Below are 17,206 nucleotides of genomic sequence, written 5' to 3' on the forward strand. Positions count from 1 at the left end.
ACCTACTTAAGCGTATTGACAACATAAAAGTAAAAAATATATAAAATAAAACATCGTTGCCAGACGAAGGATCAAATCATTTGGTTATGCCTTTTAATAATTTATTACACAAAACGCAAACCAACATTACAAATAGTTTTTTTAATGGTGGGTCAATGGGTTTTCGAAAGCTTTGTTTGATATCGAGATTTTTTTTAGCCGCCGATCATGATCAGTGTTTGAAGCTAATTAGACCATGGACCAAAACAGTTTTCTGGTCCAAGTCTTTGATTCGGTGATTGAGTTTCCGAAATCCCATTCTTCCCACGTAGATACCATTTTATGAACTTTCCTCATATTCCTTGCTTGTCATTTTCCCATTTTTCCAGTCTTTTATATACTCACACAGCACATTGAGGAAGTCGAATCTCTTTAGCCTCAACCTTCCGGCCAATAAAAAGCTCAATATAATTTAATTCCATAGAAACAAGAAGGAGAAGAGGAGGAAGAAGATTAGAAGAAGGAAAGAAGAGATGGAGATGAGTGGTTTACAAAGGTCTACAACGTCGTTTAGGAGACAAGGGTCGTCAGGGTTAGTATGGAATGACAAGTTTTTATCAGGAGACTTGAACCAAATGAAGCTTAATAATAATAACAATCAAGAAAATATGATAAGACGTAGCCAATCGGACGGAGGCGGTGGACATATGTACCGGACAATGAATGCGGCATCGCCTAGCGTGGACCCTCCTTCCCCTAAGGTCTCCGGTTGTGGGTTTTGTGGGGTTTTTGGCAAACCGGTCGCAACCAAGAAAAGAAGATCAAACAAAAGTAAGTCATGATCATATATATAGCTTCATTTTGTACATGTTCTGAGTATGCTAGAGGGCATTCCAATTCCAATTATGTGTGATTTTTTTAGGGGTTAAATTTCCTCACATGGAGAATTCCAGTTGAAAATTATATTGTGCAATAGAAAAAAATGGTGTATAACAGCACAAACCTCGAACTTACATGTTTGGTTTGTTTTCAACATCTTATGTTTCATGGGATATTGTTCTAGAGATGGTTTTCTTTCAGAGTTTTGTGTTGATTTCTTTTGTTTAATACCTTTCTATAGTTTTGGTCTTAAAAATTTTATGCATTTGAGTTTGTAAAGACCAAAAAAATTTCAGACCCTCACTGCTCTGGGAGTTATGTAAAGGACAAATCAATCCAGCCATTAAAACATAGCTAGCTCTCAATCTATCAGCAGCCACACAGGGGCCAAGGGGGTCAGGTCTGGCTGGAAATCATGCCTTGATTGATCTAGGCTCCAATTTTCACTTTTACCCTCTTTCAGAATAAGAAAAAAAAAAGTCCAGGAGGAACAGAAAAATACAAAGTGAATTGACTTTAAAAGATGCTTCACTTAATGTTCACTTTTACAATGTTCTGTCATTTACAAACTTCATGCAGAGGAAAATACAAATTACCATGCTGGGAAAATAATTAAGAATTAGAGAAAAGAAAAAGCAGGTATCTATATTTGATTAAACTCAATTTGCAACCCTCTGAACTTTTGTTTTAAACACTAAAATATACAGTTTCTCCATGGAAAAATAGAGAAAGCAACCTGTTGAGTGTGTAACAAATGAGCCGAAATTTGAGCCCACAATGCAATGCCAAGCCGGTCCATAAACTTTATCAAACTCCTGCATTCAAAAACTTTCAACCATGAGAAAAATATATTCGACAGAAAGAAGGTAATCAAATGATTAAAACCCAAGACAGATTGGACTTTGACATATACTAGTGTTTGATTGTTCTACACATGGCTCAAGGAGAAAAAAAAAGAATAAGATTTCATTGTTAGAATATGATACTGGTTTGAGTTTGAGGTTCTCTGGCTGTTTACACATGGTCTGTTGGATCATGATCTGATCTCACTATGGATTCCCATACTTGAGGTTTGAAAATTGACTGGATCTACTTCAATCTTCAAACATAGTTAAATGTAAAAAGCCCAAAATTCTATATGAAACAGACTACCATAACTGATTTAGGCGGGCAACAGATCAGAAAGTAAATTTTTTTTTTCCTTTGGTTACTAAAGGGAGCAAAGTTTTCTCACAATTTAACTTATTAATTTTATTACAGTGAAAATTTTCATTTTCAAGATTGTAAGAAATGGCAAAAACTACTAGTCAATGGTTCCATGTGGCCTGAACACTCATTAGATTCTGATGAAAGAAACATATCAGAAAGAAAGCCATAATTTATCAGTCGTGCAGGTGTTGTCTCCTTCCTTGTGGGGTTCCATTAATAAAACTCAATCATTCAAACTAGGCAAATCCAAAAAGAAACACCCGAAAGAAAATTTTCACAAACAATTCAATCTACCTAGATAGCTAGTTTTGCCATTGCCACTACAATTGTGAATAGATTAACTTCTTTCTTTTTCCAAATTTGCCCATCATTCTTTTTTTCCCCAGAAATATCAATCTCCCAATAATGAGGTAATGTTCAATATGTATTAGTGAAAGAACTAGCTTTTGAAACATACCTTCTTCATGTTATAAGCCATGTGTCTTGAGCTAAACTTCTCCAAGCTATCATAAGTTCTCCTGGCACAGCGGAAGGCATGCACTTGCATGAATCCAGGCATGTCAGAAACCAAAACCTTTACCTGAAGAAACGAAATCACTGATGACAAATTCGTTTCAACGTGAGAAACAGACTTCCTTCCTTCAACAACTTTTCCTCCTCCTCCTCCTCCTCCAACTCCTTCATTTTCCACTCCTTTCTGACCAGCCTGCTCTATGGTTTGACAAATTTCCAATTTCTTTAACAACAAACTCTGTGAAACAGGCTTGTTATTTACCACTGCAGCAGGCTCGCGTTTTGGCTTCTGACTTTTAGTACTCAACCTGTAGAAAGTGCTCAAGAAACCACCTAACTTCCTCTGCTTACTCTCTTTGGTAGCCATTAATCTTTCTCAAACTCTCCTTCTCTCTCAGAAAGCTTCTAATGTTCTACTCTATTAAGTCAAGGTGCAGAAATATATAAATAATGTGAGCAAGGGAGGCGTTTGGAATCAGTAGGCAAAAAGAATACCCTTACAAATAATAACTTAATAATAATGATTAGAAAATGGATGGAATAATTTATAGCAGCAAACCATGTGTTATGGCCTGTGATCAAGGATAAACAAAAGGGTGGTGATGCTTTGAAGAGATTTGATGGTTTTTTTTTTTTTTTTTCTTTTCTTTGCAATTTGGTCTATGTGGTTGAACTTGATTGGAGTTTTGGGACATATTTATCTCCAATGAGTTTGTTTCTGCAGAGCCAGCACCCACATGGACCCCTCATCCTACATTACTCCATCGCCTCTTTCCATAGCCTATCTAAAGGAACTGTCACTTTCTTTCTTGTATTTATAGCAAATGAGAGTACAGAGTTAGAATCTAATAAAAAACTTTATAATTAGACCAAAATTTATGCTGCAAATTGGATAATTAATTATGAGAACCAAACATGGTATATGTATATACAGATAATGACGGGTGTAATTCTGGTAATAAACGACAGAAATCAACGATCACATAGTTCTGGATGAGTTTGCAACCTGTTATAAAACGATGGTTCTAATTAATAATTTTAATTTCAAAGTAAAAAACTACCAGGTGGCCGCATAATTTCTCATAGCCACCAGTTCTTTGTTTTTGAGAAAAACTTGTTTTCTCACAATTTATTAACATTTATACATTGAACTATCAAACGTATTTTATTTTATTTATAATTTAATTGGTTTATATAATTATAAAAAAATAATATTTAATAAATTTGAAATTAAAAAAAAAATACCAGCCACATCTATTATAAAAATAATAATTTTAAAGAAAAAAAATGAAATCATAAAATTAGGGAAAAACTTTTGACATTAAATTTTAGTTCAAGATAGGATAATTTAATTTATCCTAAATCTTTTTTATGGCAATGACTCGCATAGATGACCATTTGTGGTTGGACCACATAGATTCAATTTAGGTATTCTATTTATGAGCATGTCAGTAGTTGGCTATAAAAAAATTGGAAGATAACCAAAGGAGAGAATGGCTACAATTATTTTAGTTTCATCGTAGCACGATTAACAGTGCAACGTTCTCTCGGTTTCAGTAAATTGACTTAGAAACAAGAGCAGAGCATGTGCATTTCTTTCTTTTTTTATATAAATAAAAAGATTTTTGTATAATTGTCAACTTAGAAAAAAAAAATACTACTATTATTTTATTTTATCAATTCGGGTTGTATCTGAAATGATCAATATAGATTATTTAATGATCTCAAAGAACCCAAGTTGAATCCATGTCCGTGAATCAAACCAAGATAATTTCAATCCTCTCCAATTATAATAAAGAAATATGGGATAATGTTTCTCATTGTCAAAGATTTTGAGAATATGGCCCTTCAATATGATCCTCATAAACCAAAAATTTTGGCCAGAAGTGAAGTCATGGACCTTAAAAATCATGCAATCACATTTATATGTTTCCAAATTACTATAATAAATTTGCATGACATGAATATGTGGGGAGTGGGAATGCCATATCTGTTGGAGGAAAATTGATGGAAGTTTTTGGATTCTGGTTGCTTATCTTTAGAATAATAATCTTTTTAGTTTATTTCATGTGGGGCTTGAATTTCCAAAGCCTTTAATGGCCCCCTTGTTTGCAGGAATGTTGTGGGCTAAAAGCATCACACAATAGAATGAAGCCGGATCTAATTCCGTTGATCCATACAGTCATTCTTAAGGGGTGGTATTGACATCCATAATTTATAAGATTCAAATTCCTATAATTGCAACCTTCTACCCTGTTCCAGGCTACGAACTTCATTATAAAAAAAAAAAAAACATTTATTGAGATTGTGGTTGATTATTGGTCATTGGCAAGAAAAGAAAAAAACCCAGTTCTTTTAATTTGTTATGAACAAACATTTCAATGGTACATGAACAATAAGGTGTTATCAGATAAAACTTTGGATATGATGTTTTCAGTTTTCTGGTGTAACTTTCAGTTCTTCTTTTGCTACTTTAAATGAAGCTTTAATAGAAAAGGCATACCTCCCCCTGAGCTTCATTATCAGAAAATGACGTTTTATCAAGCTGTCAGAATTGAATTATATGTCAAGATCAAAACATTTTTATCATTGGTGTCCAGTCCAGCTAATTCATGTAGAAGGGACTTTTGAAGTGTGTACATATTGAAAAGCATTTGTCTTCTGTTTCTTCAGTGTCTTTCTGCACTTCGAAAGTAATAGTAGTAGCTAGTTTCTATTACAATCTTTTTGGCTGGTAACTTTATCGTACAGACAACAATTGAAGAGTTACTTGATTCCAATTAACTAACTGGTTACACTTAGATGTTTATGCTGAATGAATTTCGGTGTGTTTGAGCTACATACAAGTGTAAATTAATGTAGATTCTCACCTCCATGACTCCTAGAAAATCACTAGATTTTTACTGCTTGTTCACTATTCTGCTGTAATTGTTGCTGTTGCTGCCTCTGTCGAATGTTGCAGTTGATCAGCGAGCATGTCTGCATGGCATCTTGAGGCAGTGGAACCACAGGGAGGTTGTCACAGTTGCATACTTCAATCATGGTGCCATCAGGGTCGTGAAAGAAGAGTTGATCAACGCGGATTCCAACATCCTCTACAACACCCTTCACGTATTCTATCTTCATCTCCTTCAATTTCTTCTCGACTGTTGCCATGCTCTCACACTGCCAACAAGAATTACTTCAGTACATATGCATTTATAAATCATATGAAGTATCCAAATCCAGATCAGTCAATGATAAAACTCATGACATTACATACCTGGAAAGAAATATGATTGCCCTTGGGATTAATACGGCCAATCTTAGGCATGTTGTTGGGGTTTTCAGATTGGAGAAGATGGATGCCAATGCCATAATTGAACAACCTATCCTTGTCAAAATCGGAAAACTATGAATCAATATTTAATAGAACAGAAGTTTAAGGAAAAAACTTGACAAGAAAGAAAGGGGTTTCTTTTTTGTTCTTTTATGATTTCAAGAATGTTGTCTAGAAAGGTCAATTACCATGCACCAGAGAAATCAAAGAAACCAGGTCTCTTGATAGGATAGAACCCAAGAACATTCTGATAGAAATCAAGAGATTTGTCAATTGATCTGAACAAAAGTGAAACATGATTCAAGCACTTCAACTGCAGAGGATTCTCCATGTTTTTCTGCCTTAATTCTTTGGCTCAATTGAAACAAAAAAATTTTCTAAATGCAACAGAGATTAATGTTACAAAGAGAAAAAGAAGATTTAAGTAATGGAAGCTAAAGAATTGTAGGAAAACGAGTAAGGAGATTTGATGAAGAGATGTGGAGATTGGATAACGTTATACCTTGCACCTATTTATACAAGACAAAAGGGTTGTTTTCTACGCGCATGAGCTTTTTCTTTCTGTTTCTCCTTTCTTTTTCATCCCTTTTCTTCCAAGTTTGGTTAAGAACAAGATTTATCCGTATCTTATCATCACAAAATCACACGTAGATTCCACAAATATATCCTATACGACAATTTCCTATAGTTTGATTTTGATGGGAGAACTTTCTTGACCATGTCAAGGCTATTCATGGATAAAACAAATAATATTCATCAGACAATTGGTTCTGATGAGAGACAATGTGTTTCTGCAAGCAAACCAATTGTTTTTGCTGTTTCCAACAGCTTGATCCTTTCAAAGTTTCATATCTTCACTATTGAGTTGGATAAAATTTAATTAATTAAAGTTATAGCAGCCAGCAGGCACTACGCTATCTAGTTATTGTAGATTCATTGTCATGCAAAGCACCAAGGCAGCTGCCACGCTAGCGAGGCTAATCCTGATCTGATGAATATATTTCGGTATACTTTGCGGTGTCGTTTTTGGTTAATTGTGGTGCCTTAATAAATTTTTTAAGATTGACAAAACGTGTTTTGCATTAAAAAATTTTCGTGGTTGCCATGTTTTCATTCATTGGATTGATGTTTGTTTCTTCCTTATCATTAATCCCCCAAATGCAAGCAAGAATGCTGATCTAATTCAAACGCAGAATCACTGGCATTTCAACTTATTTATATCATTGATTGTGCAAATTAATGTGTTTCCTGCGGGAGGCCATAACTAGGCAGGTCATCAAACTTCTCATTTCAGTTTCGGTAAAAAAAAAAAAATGGAAATTGGGATATATATCTTAATTGGTCCCAAAGTCAATGCTCAAAAATCAAAATTTGATTTGGGTTTTTAAAATTCAAAATTTTCGATCGCTTGGGTTTGGGTTAAAAACACCTAACAAACAAACGTATCCAAGCCGGGGCTGCTACTGGTCTTTTCCTCCTCTATTAACCGACTTAAACAAAAGGCCTATGTCCATATGTCGAACCTAAAGTCCATGGGTAAATTGGACTTAGTCTAAATCTTAGAAAGCCTGAAACCCAAACCCTTTCTTCTAGGGCTTGATTCAAAAAATTTCCCTCAGATTTTCCGGGAAAAAAAATATGGACGGGAACCTAGAAATATCCTTGGATAGGCTCCCGGTTATACGACTCGACGCCATCGAAGAAAACGGCCTCGAACTGTACCCTCCGTAAGCTTCTCTGTCTGATTAAGTTCTTTCTTAATTCCATACAGAAGTAAAACCATGTATATTGTATATTTAAAATTCACTTGATTAGGGTTAGGGTTTAGGGTTTAATGCTAAAAATTAAGAATTGAAATGTGGTGTTGTATTGCCACATCATTGTCTTTATTCTTGAATGAATGAGTTCTGAGGTTAACAGGCTTAACAGAATCTGAGAAAACAGTTCTTTTCATTTAGTAAGTTCTAAAGTTATATCTGAAGTTTTTGTTTAGCATCTTTGCGTGGTTATATTTCCTTTTTCCTGGATATAGAAAGTTCAAAAGACATTTGAATATAGTGTTTATTCTTTTTTTGAAATGTGGAAGCTAATGATGCTGTAACAGTGACTGGCATGACCAGGCCAAAGCCAATACCTAATGAGGTCCTCCCTGATCTTGCTGTATCTGCTGCAACCAAGCTACAATGTTACCGGGTATAAAATATGTGATTATAATTACGATTATGCCTATTTGTCTTGGTATCAGAATGATATTGTGAATTTCCTATTGAATTTTATTTCTATATTGCAGCATCTGTGTAAATACTTCAAACAGTCTGCCAAAGCTTTGGAACAACAGATTGCTAGGGAAGCAAGATTTTATGGTGCTCTAATCACTTATCCCTCTCTGCATTCATTTAGAAGAATATTCATTTTGCAATTTGTATCGATCAAGCCTTGTTCTTCTACATATTCCATTTCTCTTATTTCCTAACAAGCGAATAGATTGCAGGAAAATTGGAAAGTTAAACGACAACGAGTTGCATCTCCAGCTTCTAGCAATGAAGGCTTCACCATTGATCTTTTGGATAATTCATTATATGATTTGACAGCAATATCTTGCTCATCTTCTCTACGTACCATTCGTGTCGAACATGATTCAGCTGGAATGCTGACTGTCACTTACCTCCAAATTCATGTTGGTCTCTTCAGTTTGGTTTTCTTGGTGTGCATTCTGCTGATATCCCAAAAGAATCAAGGAAGATCAGGACCCAAGGCTCAGTTGAGCAGCCCACAAGAGACACCAAGAAAGACTCAATGAGTGATGATAACTGTGTCAAAGAAACACATTTGCTCCTTCATGAAGTTCGTCAGTCAATCTTCAACGATCAGGTAGATTTTGTTTCTCTTACTTTTTATGACCTTAACATGCTTTCATTTGTTTACTGTTATTCTGTTGCTTCGCTTCGGTTGTTTGATATGGTGAATCGTGAAGCATTCAACCAATCTGTCAGAGTCAGTATAACTGGAATACAAGAAAATTATCTACAATTAAGCATAGGTCAAGGAACCTCTCTGTTCTTATCACTTGTGCCATCTAGTAAGGGTGATGATCAGGCTGTTGACACTGCTAATACCCAGAATTTAGAATCTGCAATTGTACCTGTGGACTCATATGATGATGCGAAATTAGGAGAACAAAAACTTTTTACTCCTAAAAAGAAATGGGGTTTCCCTAATCATATCAGCTGTGAAATTTATCTGCAGCAAATTGTTCATGGACATCCATTTGTAAAAGCAAAGCATAGAGCAAATTTATCTGGTACTCGAGTATCTGGTCAATCAGGAAAGGATGGATCTGATCTTCTGGGTCATTTCTGTCTGTCTCTGGCTCACAGAATCTTTTTGAACAGAGTTCTTATGGAGCTAGAAAATGTGGTATTCTCCTCATTAATCATTTGACAAGGATTAGTGCAAGTTTTCTTTAGATTTTAGTGTTCTTGTTTCTTAATATAATTTTCTATGATATTTGTAGGTTTGCAGAATCCTGTATCTCCATTTGATGACCCATCCCACTTTGCATTCTCGTACATCTTCCTGGCCAATCTTTATGAAAGTTCCTCAGTCAATTATTCATGCAGAGCTCCAATCCCCGAATTCAGACTTCCAGAACATGAAGGATGCTGTAAAGTTACAATTCTGTACCAAGGTGGTGATGAATGATGATAGTATCAGTGTTGAAGGGGAAGGTGCTCCTAATGTTGTTTGCTTGTTCAAAAGAAGTTCTGAGGACATATGTTCTGTAAACAAATATGACCGTAACTTGGCTGATCTTCCTGTTATAATACTGCAGCAGGTAGGTTACCTTTCTCAATTTCTATGAATGACATCCCCAAGTTTTATTCTGGGACCACTATTTATGAAGGTTTAAATTGACTGTTAATGCTGACGTGATCTGCATCTCATTAGATATCTATATACAATTAACATAATGAGGCTGACTAACAACCTAACATTGGAATAAGAAATTTTAAATGTTTGCTACTCAGTTATTTGAAGTAGATTATGTTACTATCAGATTGCAAATGTCTGAATGTACTCTCTTTTTTTTTCCCCAAAGCATAAATCGAATCATTGGTGATACATAATTGGCTGAATTACTTGCTATGGCATATCTTTTGTAATTGTAGCAAATTTAAAATATGGAATGGAAGCTATACCTTAATGGAAACAACTGTCTACTCACTCTTGGTGGTTCAGATGATTTAAGTTATGTTTGTGCAAAACTAAAGATTTTATATTATCATAATCAAAATGAGGACAAAATAATTTATGCATAGAAACTTAATGAGGGTAGTGCAAATTCCTCGCCCTACTTGTTTGTGTAAGCACCAATAATGTGATTACCCTGAGCGCTTACTTAGATTAAAGTGATTAGACGATAATGTGGACAAAGGTGCCTCTGCTTAAAGGGGAAGCAGGGGCTGCTGATATAGAAGCATGATGAGAAAGTGATATGTAAATGTAAAAGTAAAAGTTGTTTGCTTTTTTCTCAGTGTAAGAAATATGGCCCAATTTCTCATGATTGCTCTTTTCTCAGCTTTCTCTCCTACCAAGCAATGGAAAAATGGTTTTTACCTTCCATTTTCTACCCACTAGGCCCCAAATTTTCTCTCCTACCAAATATAATTTTTACTTATTGGTAATGAAATAGGTTCTTGCATGATCACGAATTAATTGTGCTATTAACTCTGGTTACTTGGTGGGTTTAATGTAGACTGTGTGCTGTTATTTCATCTCGTTTACTCTCATTCCTTTGGAGGTGTGATTAAAAAATGCATGTGTTCATGTCTAGATATTTTGCTGATACAGTCCTTCCATGTAATTGACATGTCATCGACGCTCGCCACAGATTGCAAGACATGTTATTCGTTGGCTTCAAGAGGAAGCTCTTATGGTTGGAATAAAAGGAAATCGTGGTTTTCTATGCTTGACTTTTGAGGTAGAACAGGGACTGAGGGAGAGATTTTTAGCCTGGTGGCCCATGTGGACCTGGAAGACATTCGAGGTGGCATTTCTTTGTGGTTAGTAATGGAAGATGGATTTGCAGAGGATTGGAAACTTCAAATGGACATATATGATGGTGCATCTAAGTATAGAAAGTTTTTGGGGCATTTAACTTTGGATGTATTATACTCAACATTGATGGACGCGGTCAGCTTGTACGGTGGAGGTGGAAACCACTGAGCCTGTTAAGTTTCATCAATATTTCATCTCATTCTAGTGATTTCTATACACAAATCAACATTACATGTGATATTAGTTTCTGCATGATCATGCAATTAATTTCATTCTTTGGTTCCCTTCACTAATAGTTGACTTTAATGCCACTAATTGCATAGATTGTTGTAAATTGGCAGTTGGATTAGAATTAATGATGATGAATTGAGTATTCAGTAAGTGTAATCAAAGTCAACAATATCCTTTTCAATCATCTTCGGTAGATTTGTCCATTTTTGTTTTTTCTTCTCCAAATAGTCAAGCTTCCACACTCTGTTTCTGTCTCTAACCGTTGGTTGATCATTTCTGGCCAGCTATTGGGATGGAGCACTTTAGCTTATTGATTTGTTACAGGTTTGACGTTACAGCTTGGAGTTTATTACAGGTTCCTACAAAGAAGCCCGACAAGGAACGACATTAATAATCCCAGGTTAGGTCACTTTCATTTCATCTGTTATTCACCAAAAAAAAAATGTTACTTTCATTTCAAACAACAAACAAAGAAGAATTGGCCAGAATTGCATCAAATTTACCAGAACGTACCTTCATGTTCAAGCAGCCTCTCTGGAAAGGCCTCCTGACTTATCATTTATGCTTTTATGAAAATCCTTCGTGACTTCAGGTTATCTATTTTTTTATTTCACTTATATTCTTCCCTGTAAGGATTAAATTTGACTTCATGTACATATAATTTTCTTTATAATTAAAAAAAAATGCATGATTTTTTATTCAAATTATAAAACCGAATCTCTCATTTGGCAAATAAAAAAAAAAGATTCGGTTTTCCCCTTTCGGAAATAAAGACAGAAATATGAGTTGTATCTTGAATTAATGGTATCCGTAGTATCCAAAAAAACCTAACCAAAGAAATGATCCAAAAAGTTTGAAATGGTTAAAAAAATGCATGTGCTTTGCACCTATAACTCAACTTCCCAATTTCTTAATGCATTACTACAACTTTTGATTAATAAAATCTTAACCAATTCTCGTCTGTCCAGCTGAATTTGAAAGAACGACATTCCTTTAATTCGGCAGGGAATTGAAGGATAATCATGGTGGCCAACCTATCTTGCTTTCAAGCAATTAAACTAAAACACAAAAGACCTTCCATTCCCTTCTTCCCTTTATGCAAAGTCAAAGCCAAAGAAACAAAGCTTTGACACTCCACATTCCCACCAATCGACTCTCACCACGTAATCAAATATCACCCTGACGTGACCAAAAAACCCATAATCATCAATCATCATTGACTTCGTTTTAGGTTAACCACCACGTTTAGATTTATTATTATAAAAAATTCTCAAAAAAATAAACACATTCTTTCTTGTAAGTACAAGAAACGAATCACTTCATCAGTCATGACTTCAGCCTTTCACCTCTTATCAGTCCTTTTTTATCGTCACCCACCCGTAAAACGACACATATTTTGACCTTTTTGAATATTATTTGTTACACCATTTTTTCCCCTTTTTTTTTTTTTTTTGGGTATTGATGACTAGAATCAGGGAAACTATTACGGAGGTGTCGAGGAGAAAGCTGAATCTGTATCTGGGTTTTTGAGATTTTGTGGGGCTTGTTGATGGGTTTGTAGTAATACTCTCATTTTTCATTTTTTAGATTTTTTATTGAATTTTATTAGATGATAAAAATTGAAAATTGCTATCCGGGTTTCTTGAGTACCTTCTTTTTCCCTGTGGGTTTCATTTTTCATTGAATTTTATTGAATTTTCTATTCAATTCCTTAGAATTTTGATTAAAAAAAAGGTTGTGATTTTGACATTGGACAAGGGTTTGACAGTAGAAAGTGCACATCTCACAAGATTCTTTGTGGAAATTCCATTCGAGGAAGTGGTTTTTAGTTCTTGAAAAGATTTTTTTTTTTTGGGGGGGTTAATCTTGTGTGAGGTTGAAAAATGTCTGGTGGGAGTGGGACACCAGTTGCAGGTGGATATATGAGGCAAAGGCATAGTCAAGGGTATGCATCAGGCAATGAGGACCTTGAGGATGATGCTTGCTCAAGGTTACAGCCTTTGTCACTGGCAACTCCGAGAACTAGAAGTTGGACTGAGATTCTGGAGAATGTGCTTTGGGTTAGTTCAGCATTGTTCATTATCTACTTTGGTGATAGGCACTCCAATTTGATATATCTATTGTGGCACGATGATCGAATCAGAAGGTAACTGACTTGATGAATTTTAACTTAAGTGTGGTTTAGAATACTCATATTTTGCATTTTATTATGATTTATGAGATTTAGTTGTTATTTAAGTGCTTATGATGCTTGAATATTGTTGTTTGTCCGTTGAATTATTGCTAATATCCTGTTCTATATAATTAAGGTATCTGAAAACCTATCATGGCCCTTGACGAGGTTCATTATCACGTTTGCTTGGGTTGCTTCAATGTCAAAGTGCTTGGAGCTAATTACAATTGTAGTTGAAATCAGAGAAACTAGTTAAAATTGAAAATAACAATTCCAAAGGGTTCCTCTGATTGTTCGAAATGGTGCTTCAATGGGTTCAAAAGTCAAAGTGGTTTGGAGTCATTTGAAATTGTAGCTGAAATGGGAGAAGTGCTTCTTCTAACCAGGGATTTCATAATGGATATGACACTAGACAAACTAGAGGCAAATATATTTTATCTAGCTGGTTCTCCTGTTCTACTAAGTTAGAAATTTACTAGTATCACCTTGTAAGCCGTGCTGCACATATCATTCTCTACAATCTATTATGTCACAGAACCAGAGTATAGCTCATGATATAAATCATTTTAACTTTTGAGATCAGAGAGATCCAAATGTATGAATATTGTAATCATGCAGGATCATGCATTTTAAGTGCCCTTACATGGCTTTGACATTATGTTTGCCAGATATATGGACATGTTGAACACATTGCTATAAAAGTGAAGTTTCATCCTATAAAGTAACTAACAGCCTACTTGTCAGAATCTTTGCATTTAAACACAAATTTCCTGGGTTCTGTCAATTGCCTAATAAAAGTTATGGATCAAGCTTCATCCAGTTCTACTATCAAGAAAGTGCCACCATGATCAGTGATCACCTCCTAAAGTAATGAAGTTGATGGGCTTATTAGGAACTGGGATCTTAAATTATTGAACTTGTGCAAAAAATGCAAGTCACTTTTTCTTCTTTTGACTTCTTCAATGATATCATTACCATGAAAATTTTCTGGTATCATCTTTGCCCCCTTTGAATTAGATAGTTTTGCTTTTCTTCTTTCTTTTCCCTTAAACTTTCTATGTTAAATTAGAGAATGAAGAGTTTGTGGTTTCACCCCAAGGCTTGTTCCATTCTCTTAACATTCATCCAGCTATCTTCTCTGGCTGTTAATTAAACCTAACTGGTTTGAGCATATTTCCAATTTATCTAACATACAATTGATAAATTGTCTCTTTAATCTAGCAGACAATCAGAATTTAATTTATTTTGGTAAATTTTGTGATAACATGATTATTTTCATTGTTCTTTCATCAACTGGCTGGCTTAACTTTTGAATGGTCCTAATAATGCTTTTAGTTATGAGTTGCAACATTTGCTCCATTTGCAGTTTGAAGTAGTGTTTTTTTTTATTCATATTCAGTTTGTGGTTGCTTAACGTTGAGATATTGTACATGTATTGATGGGTGTGGTTCAGCTTATATGTATCAATAATCTTATGTCATTTATTTCCTGTGCAGAATGCCTTTATACCTTGGCTTGTTAGGGACTGGATTGAATCTTGCCATCATGTTTTATACAAGTATGTTGGCATGGACTGTAAGGAGGGTTGATGAAAAGTGGGACTGGTTAAACATTACAGCTTTGCCGTATCTTACCTTGCTTGGACTTGTCTCCTTTTGCTTGTAAGGAAAATAGTTTTGCTATTTCTTCATAGATTTGTTGGGTGGCATATATACAATTCCTCTTCACGTATTGCCAACATTTTTCATACAGGCTCTGCTTTGCTCTGTGGCCTATATGGGGTTTCTTGACCCTTCCTCTTCTGGTACATTTCATGGCATTGATTTTGTTGTTTTCAATTGACCAATATTTCTCCTGTGGAAATTGTCTAATTATTATTTTGTGCTTCTGCAGTTTACGCTGTTTATGGCTGGCTTGGTCGTATACCCTCATATCATGATTGAGAAATTGAGGCCACAAAATGAATTTTTCCGCATGGATTAAGCGTAGTGGTATAAAGACACAGTACTAACTTTAGATGAAAATACAAATAAAAAAGATGGATGGTTGGCAGCATCAGCTATTGACCGCAATTGTTTTAGCTTTCGGCCTTTGCTTCTCATGACATTTTGTGCCCTATTGGTGCTGCTGATGATACAGCTAATTGTCTTTATCAGTCTGAATTTACATCAAAATGTCAACCTTGCCTTGATGGTGCTTGATGCACCTTGTTATTGCATCTTAGGATTTTGCGTACTATGATCAAATCTGGAGGACAGGTCTCATCTACTTTAACTTTTGTGTTCATCTGATGATATTGAGGCATCATTTAGTGATAGACAGGATTGTTCTTTCAGAAGAAACTCTTTTGTATTGAACCAAATCCCTGCTGCAGGGCATTACCCTTCTGTTTCTGCAGTATATACTTATCTGAAATGAAGAGGATACAACGAAAAGAGCTTGATTTTCATATTACAATCTGAAAATTTATCTTTCTTGTTATCGTCTTTCTAAAATCACCCATCTCTTGTTTCATTTTTCCTTTGTTGTTCAGTTGCAAGTGGTCGATCATTTTGTTTTATGACTCTTCGCTAACAGGCTTGAGCTTGCCTAATTTGAAGACTGAAAAATCAGAAAATAGAGTAATAGCTAAACTCTTGAAAATCAGAAAGTATGAGAATCAAATGATCATATCCCAACTTCCCAAGTTGGGAAGAGAAAACCTCAGCCTGACATGGCTTTGAATATTTTTTATCTTGGATTTAGACCGAGTGGAATTGGACAATGCTCACTCATTTAAAAAAATAATGGCAAGTGGAGTTGCGTTATCAATCGTCAATCAAACGAAACTCAGTCCACAAATCATCGACTAATAACATGAATGAAAGCAATTTATAAGAATCTCGTGAGAGAATGAATAACTAATGCTTGGCATTTTCTGGGAAAAAAATAAAGAAAAAGAAAAATTCAAGCGTTGGAATTCTGGTTGGTCGCAAATGCTACAAATGTGTGCCATTCACAATTTCAATTTATTTATTAATTTCTATGAACTGTAGCTGTCGACAGCATTAGTTTTAATTGAAGCCATTAAAAAAAAAAGTGGAAGAAAACAGTGTTGAATAGACACTTCATCAACTCCAATATGTCTTGTAAACCTTGTCTTCTTTAAGGACAGAAGAAAATGATGAACAGATAAAGACAGAGAAACAATTTGAAAAGAATCCTTCTTTATCTGTACAGTATCTACAATTCACGTAGTAGGTATATATTCTTTGAATCCGTCCAAAATTTTGGTTATATTTTAAAGGATTTAAAGTTTTAATAAAAATTATATATAAATTTGATAAAATTTTAAAAAATATGCTTGTTATTTCACATATCTATATAAATCATGACATAATAATTTAAAATAAACAAATCAATATAATAAATTCAAATTAAAAAAAAAAAAGTCGTCAAAATGATAAGTATTAGAACTACATAGTTCACAAGGCTAATTTTCAATGGCAACAGGCAAAGGAAATTATTCAATCCACATTCCACCCACAAAGTACAAACTCCTGGATATTTCAAGATTGATTTTCAGTTTAAACAACTCTAAAAGGGAATTAAAAAGGAATTGTTTCTTTTTCACATGGAGTGATTTTAAGCAAACTTAGATGAGTTTCACTTGGAGTCTATTCTGGATTGATCATGGTGCTGTACTGATCTGAAGTGGCCTAAAGTCTTTTCTATCTGAACAGTTCAAAGGGAAGAAAGAAAAAGAAAAGCCCACTTGGGTGAAAATGGTTAATCCTGGATTTATAACCATAGCTTTATTCAGGATCCATAGATGATGACCAATTGATGAATTTGTATGAGAAAGT

General features: G+C 34.7%; 5 protein-coding genes and 1 pseudogene across 9 annotated transcripts; 4 read left to right on the forward strand and 2 right to left on the reverse strand.

Annotated features, from left to right (window-relative positions):
• The first annotated feature begins 137 nt into the window (after window positions 1-137).
• LOC111304219 (uncharacterized protein At1g15400-like) lies at window positions 138-1,029 on the forward strand. Its single transcript, XM_022900743.2, has one exon. The coding sequence runs from the start codon at window positions 513-515 to the stop codon at window positions 819-821; it is 309 nt and encodes a 102-aa protein (XP_022756478.2). The 5' UTR covers window positions 138-512; the 3' UTR covers window positions 822-1,029.
• A 347-nt stretch (window positions 1,030-1,376) lies between these two features.
• LOC111304218 (uncharacterized) lies at window positions 1,377-3,551 on the reverse strand. The gene is made up of 2 exons (XM_022900742.2): window positions 2,525-3,551; window positions 1,377-1,673 (listed from the first exon to the last, which is right to left on the reverse strand). The coding sequence occupies exons 1-2, from the start codon at window positions 2,945-2,947 to the stop codon at window positions 1,518-1,520; spliced, it is 579 nt and encodes a 192-aa protein (XP_022756477.2). The 5' UTR covers window positions 2,948-3,551; the 3' UTR covers window positions 1,377-1,517.
• Window positions 3,552-5,266: 1,715 nt separating this feature from the next.
• On the reverse strand, window positions 5,267-6,394 carry LOC111304221 (glyoxylase I 4-like). The gene is made up of 3 exons (XM_022900744.2): window positions 6,088-6,394; window positions 5,843-5,948; window positions 5,267-5,745 (listed from the first exon to the last, which is right to left on the reverse strand). Exons 1-3 carry the CDS (start codon window positions 6,228-6,230, stop codon window positions 5,473-5,475), a joined length of 522 nt encoding a protein of 173 aa, XP_022756479.2. The 5' UTR covers window positions 6,231-6,394; the 3' UTR covers window positions 5,267-5,472.
• A 602-nt stretch (window positions 6,395-6,996) lies between these two features.
• On the forward strand, window positions 6,997-9,011 carry LOC149515453 (mediator of RNA polymerase II transcription subunit 17-like). Of its 4 annotated transcripts, none has more exons than XM_089742168.1 (5): window positions 6,997-7,626; window positions 8,020-8,092; window positions 8,190-8,262; window positions 8,391-8,770; window positions 8,874-9,011. In XM_089742168.1, exons 1-4 carry the CDS (start codon window positions 7,538-7,540, stop codon window positions 8,405-8,407), a joined length of 252 nt encoding a protein of 83 aa, XP_089598294.1. In that variant the 5' UTR covers window positions 6,997-7,537; the 3' UTR covers window positions 8,408-8,770; window positions 8,874-9,011. The 4 variants fall into 4 exon arrangements, with proteins under 4 accessions (XP_089598294.1, XP_089598293.1, XP_089598291.1 ...); XM_089742167.1 differs by having other exon boundaries at window positions 7,011-7,626; window positions 8,384-8,770; XM_089742165.1 differs by having other exon boundaries at window positions 7,090-7,626; window positions 8,004-8,092.
• LOC111302599 (mediator of RNA polymerase II transcription subunit 17-like) lies at window positions 8,777-11,390 on the forward strand (annotated as a pseudogene). The gene is made up of 3 exons (XR_016326730.1): window positions 8,777-9,316; window positions 9,414-9,734; window positions 10,791-11,390. The product of XR_016326730.1 is annotated as a mediator of RNA polymerase II transcription subunit 17-like (transcript).
• Window positions 11,391-11,473: 83 nt separating this feature from the next.
• On the forward strand, window positions 11,474-15,810 carry LOC111302600 (uncharacterized). Its single transcript, XM_089742164.1, has 4 exons — window positions 11,474-13,334; window positions 14,858-15,022; window positions 15,114-15,165; window positions 15,255-15,810. Exons 1-4 carry the CDS (start codon window positions 13,072-13,074, stop codon window positions 15,342-15,344), a joined length of 570 nt encoding a protein of 189 aa, XP_089598290.1. The 5' UTR covers window positions 11,474-13,071; the 3' UTR covers window positions 15,345-15,810.
• The last annotated feature ends 1,396 nt before the right edge of the window (window positions 15,811-17,206 follow it).

Source organism: Durio zibethinus, chromosome 13 (genome assembly GCF_047325235.1).
Source record: "Durio zibethinus cultivar Kanyao isolate XHJ-2024 chromosome 13, ASM4732523v1, whole genome shotgun sequence".
In the NCBI taxonomy this organism is placed as follows: Eukaryota; Viridiplantae; Streptophyta; class Magnoliopsida; order Malvales; family Malvaceae; genus Durio; species Durio zibethinus.

Bases quoted from the DNA above. Each gene is read 5' to 3' on its own strand.
- LOC111304218 (XM_022900742.2), bottom strand. From the start codon at position 2,947: ATGGCTACCAAAGAGAGTAAGCAGAGGAAGTTAGGTGGTTTCTTGAGC. The intron at 1,674-2,524 runs GTATGTTTCAAA...TTTTGAATGCAG, and splicing joins TGGCTTATAACATGAAGAAG to GAGTTTGATAAAGTTTATGG.
- LOC111304219 (XM_022900743.2), top strand. From the start codon at position 513: ATGGAGATGAGTGGTTTACAAAGGTCTACAACGTCGTTTAGGAGACAA.
- LOC111302600 (XM_089742164.1), top strand. From the start codon at position 13,072: ATGTCTGGTGGGAGTGGGACACCAGTTGCAGGTGGATATATGAGGCAA. The intron at 13,335-14,857 runs GTAACTGACTTG...TTTCCTGTGCAG, and splicing joins CACGATGATCGAATCAGAAG to AATGCCTTTATACCTTGGCT. The intron at 15,166-15,254 runs GTACATTTCATG...GTGCTTCTGCAG, and splicing joins TCTTGACCCTTCCTCTTCTG to TTTACGCTGTTTATGGCTGG.
- LOC111304221 (XM_022900744.2), bottom strand. From the start codon at position 6,230: ATGGAGAATCCTCTGCAGTTGAAGTGCTTGAATCATGTTTCACTTTTG. The intron at 5,949-6,087 runs GTAATTGACCTT...TGACAAGGATAG, and splicing joins TTTGATTTCTCTGGTGCATG to GTTGTTCAATTATGGCATTG. The intron at 5,746-5,842 runs GTATGTAATGTC...TCTTGTTGGCAG, and splicing joins GCAATCATATTTCTTTCCAG to TGTGAGAGCATGGCAACAGT.
- LOC149515453 (XM_089742165.1), top strand. From the start codon at position 8,037: ATGAGGTCCTCCCTGATCTTGCTGTATCTGCTGCAACCAAGCTACAAT. The intron at 8,093-8,189 runs GTATAAAATATG...TCTATATTGCAG, and splicing joins CCAAGCTACAATGTTACCGG to CATCTGTGTAAATACTTCAA. The intron at 8,263-8,390 runs GTGCTCTAATCA...AATAGATTGCAG, and splicing joins TAGGGAAGCAAGATTTTATG to GAAAATTGGAAAGTTAAACG.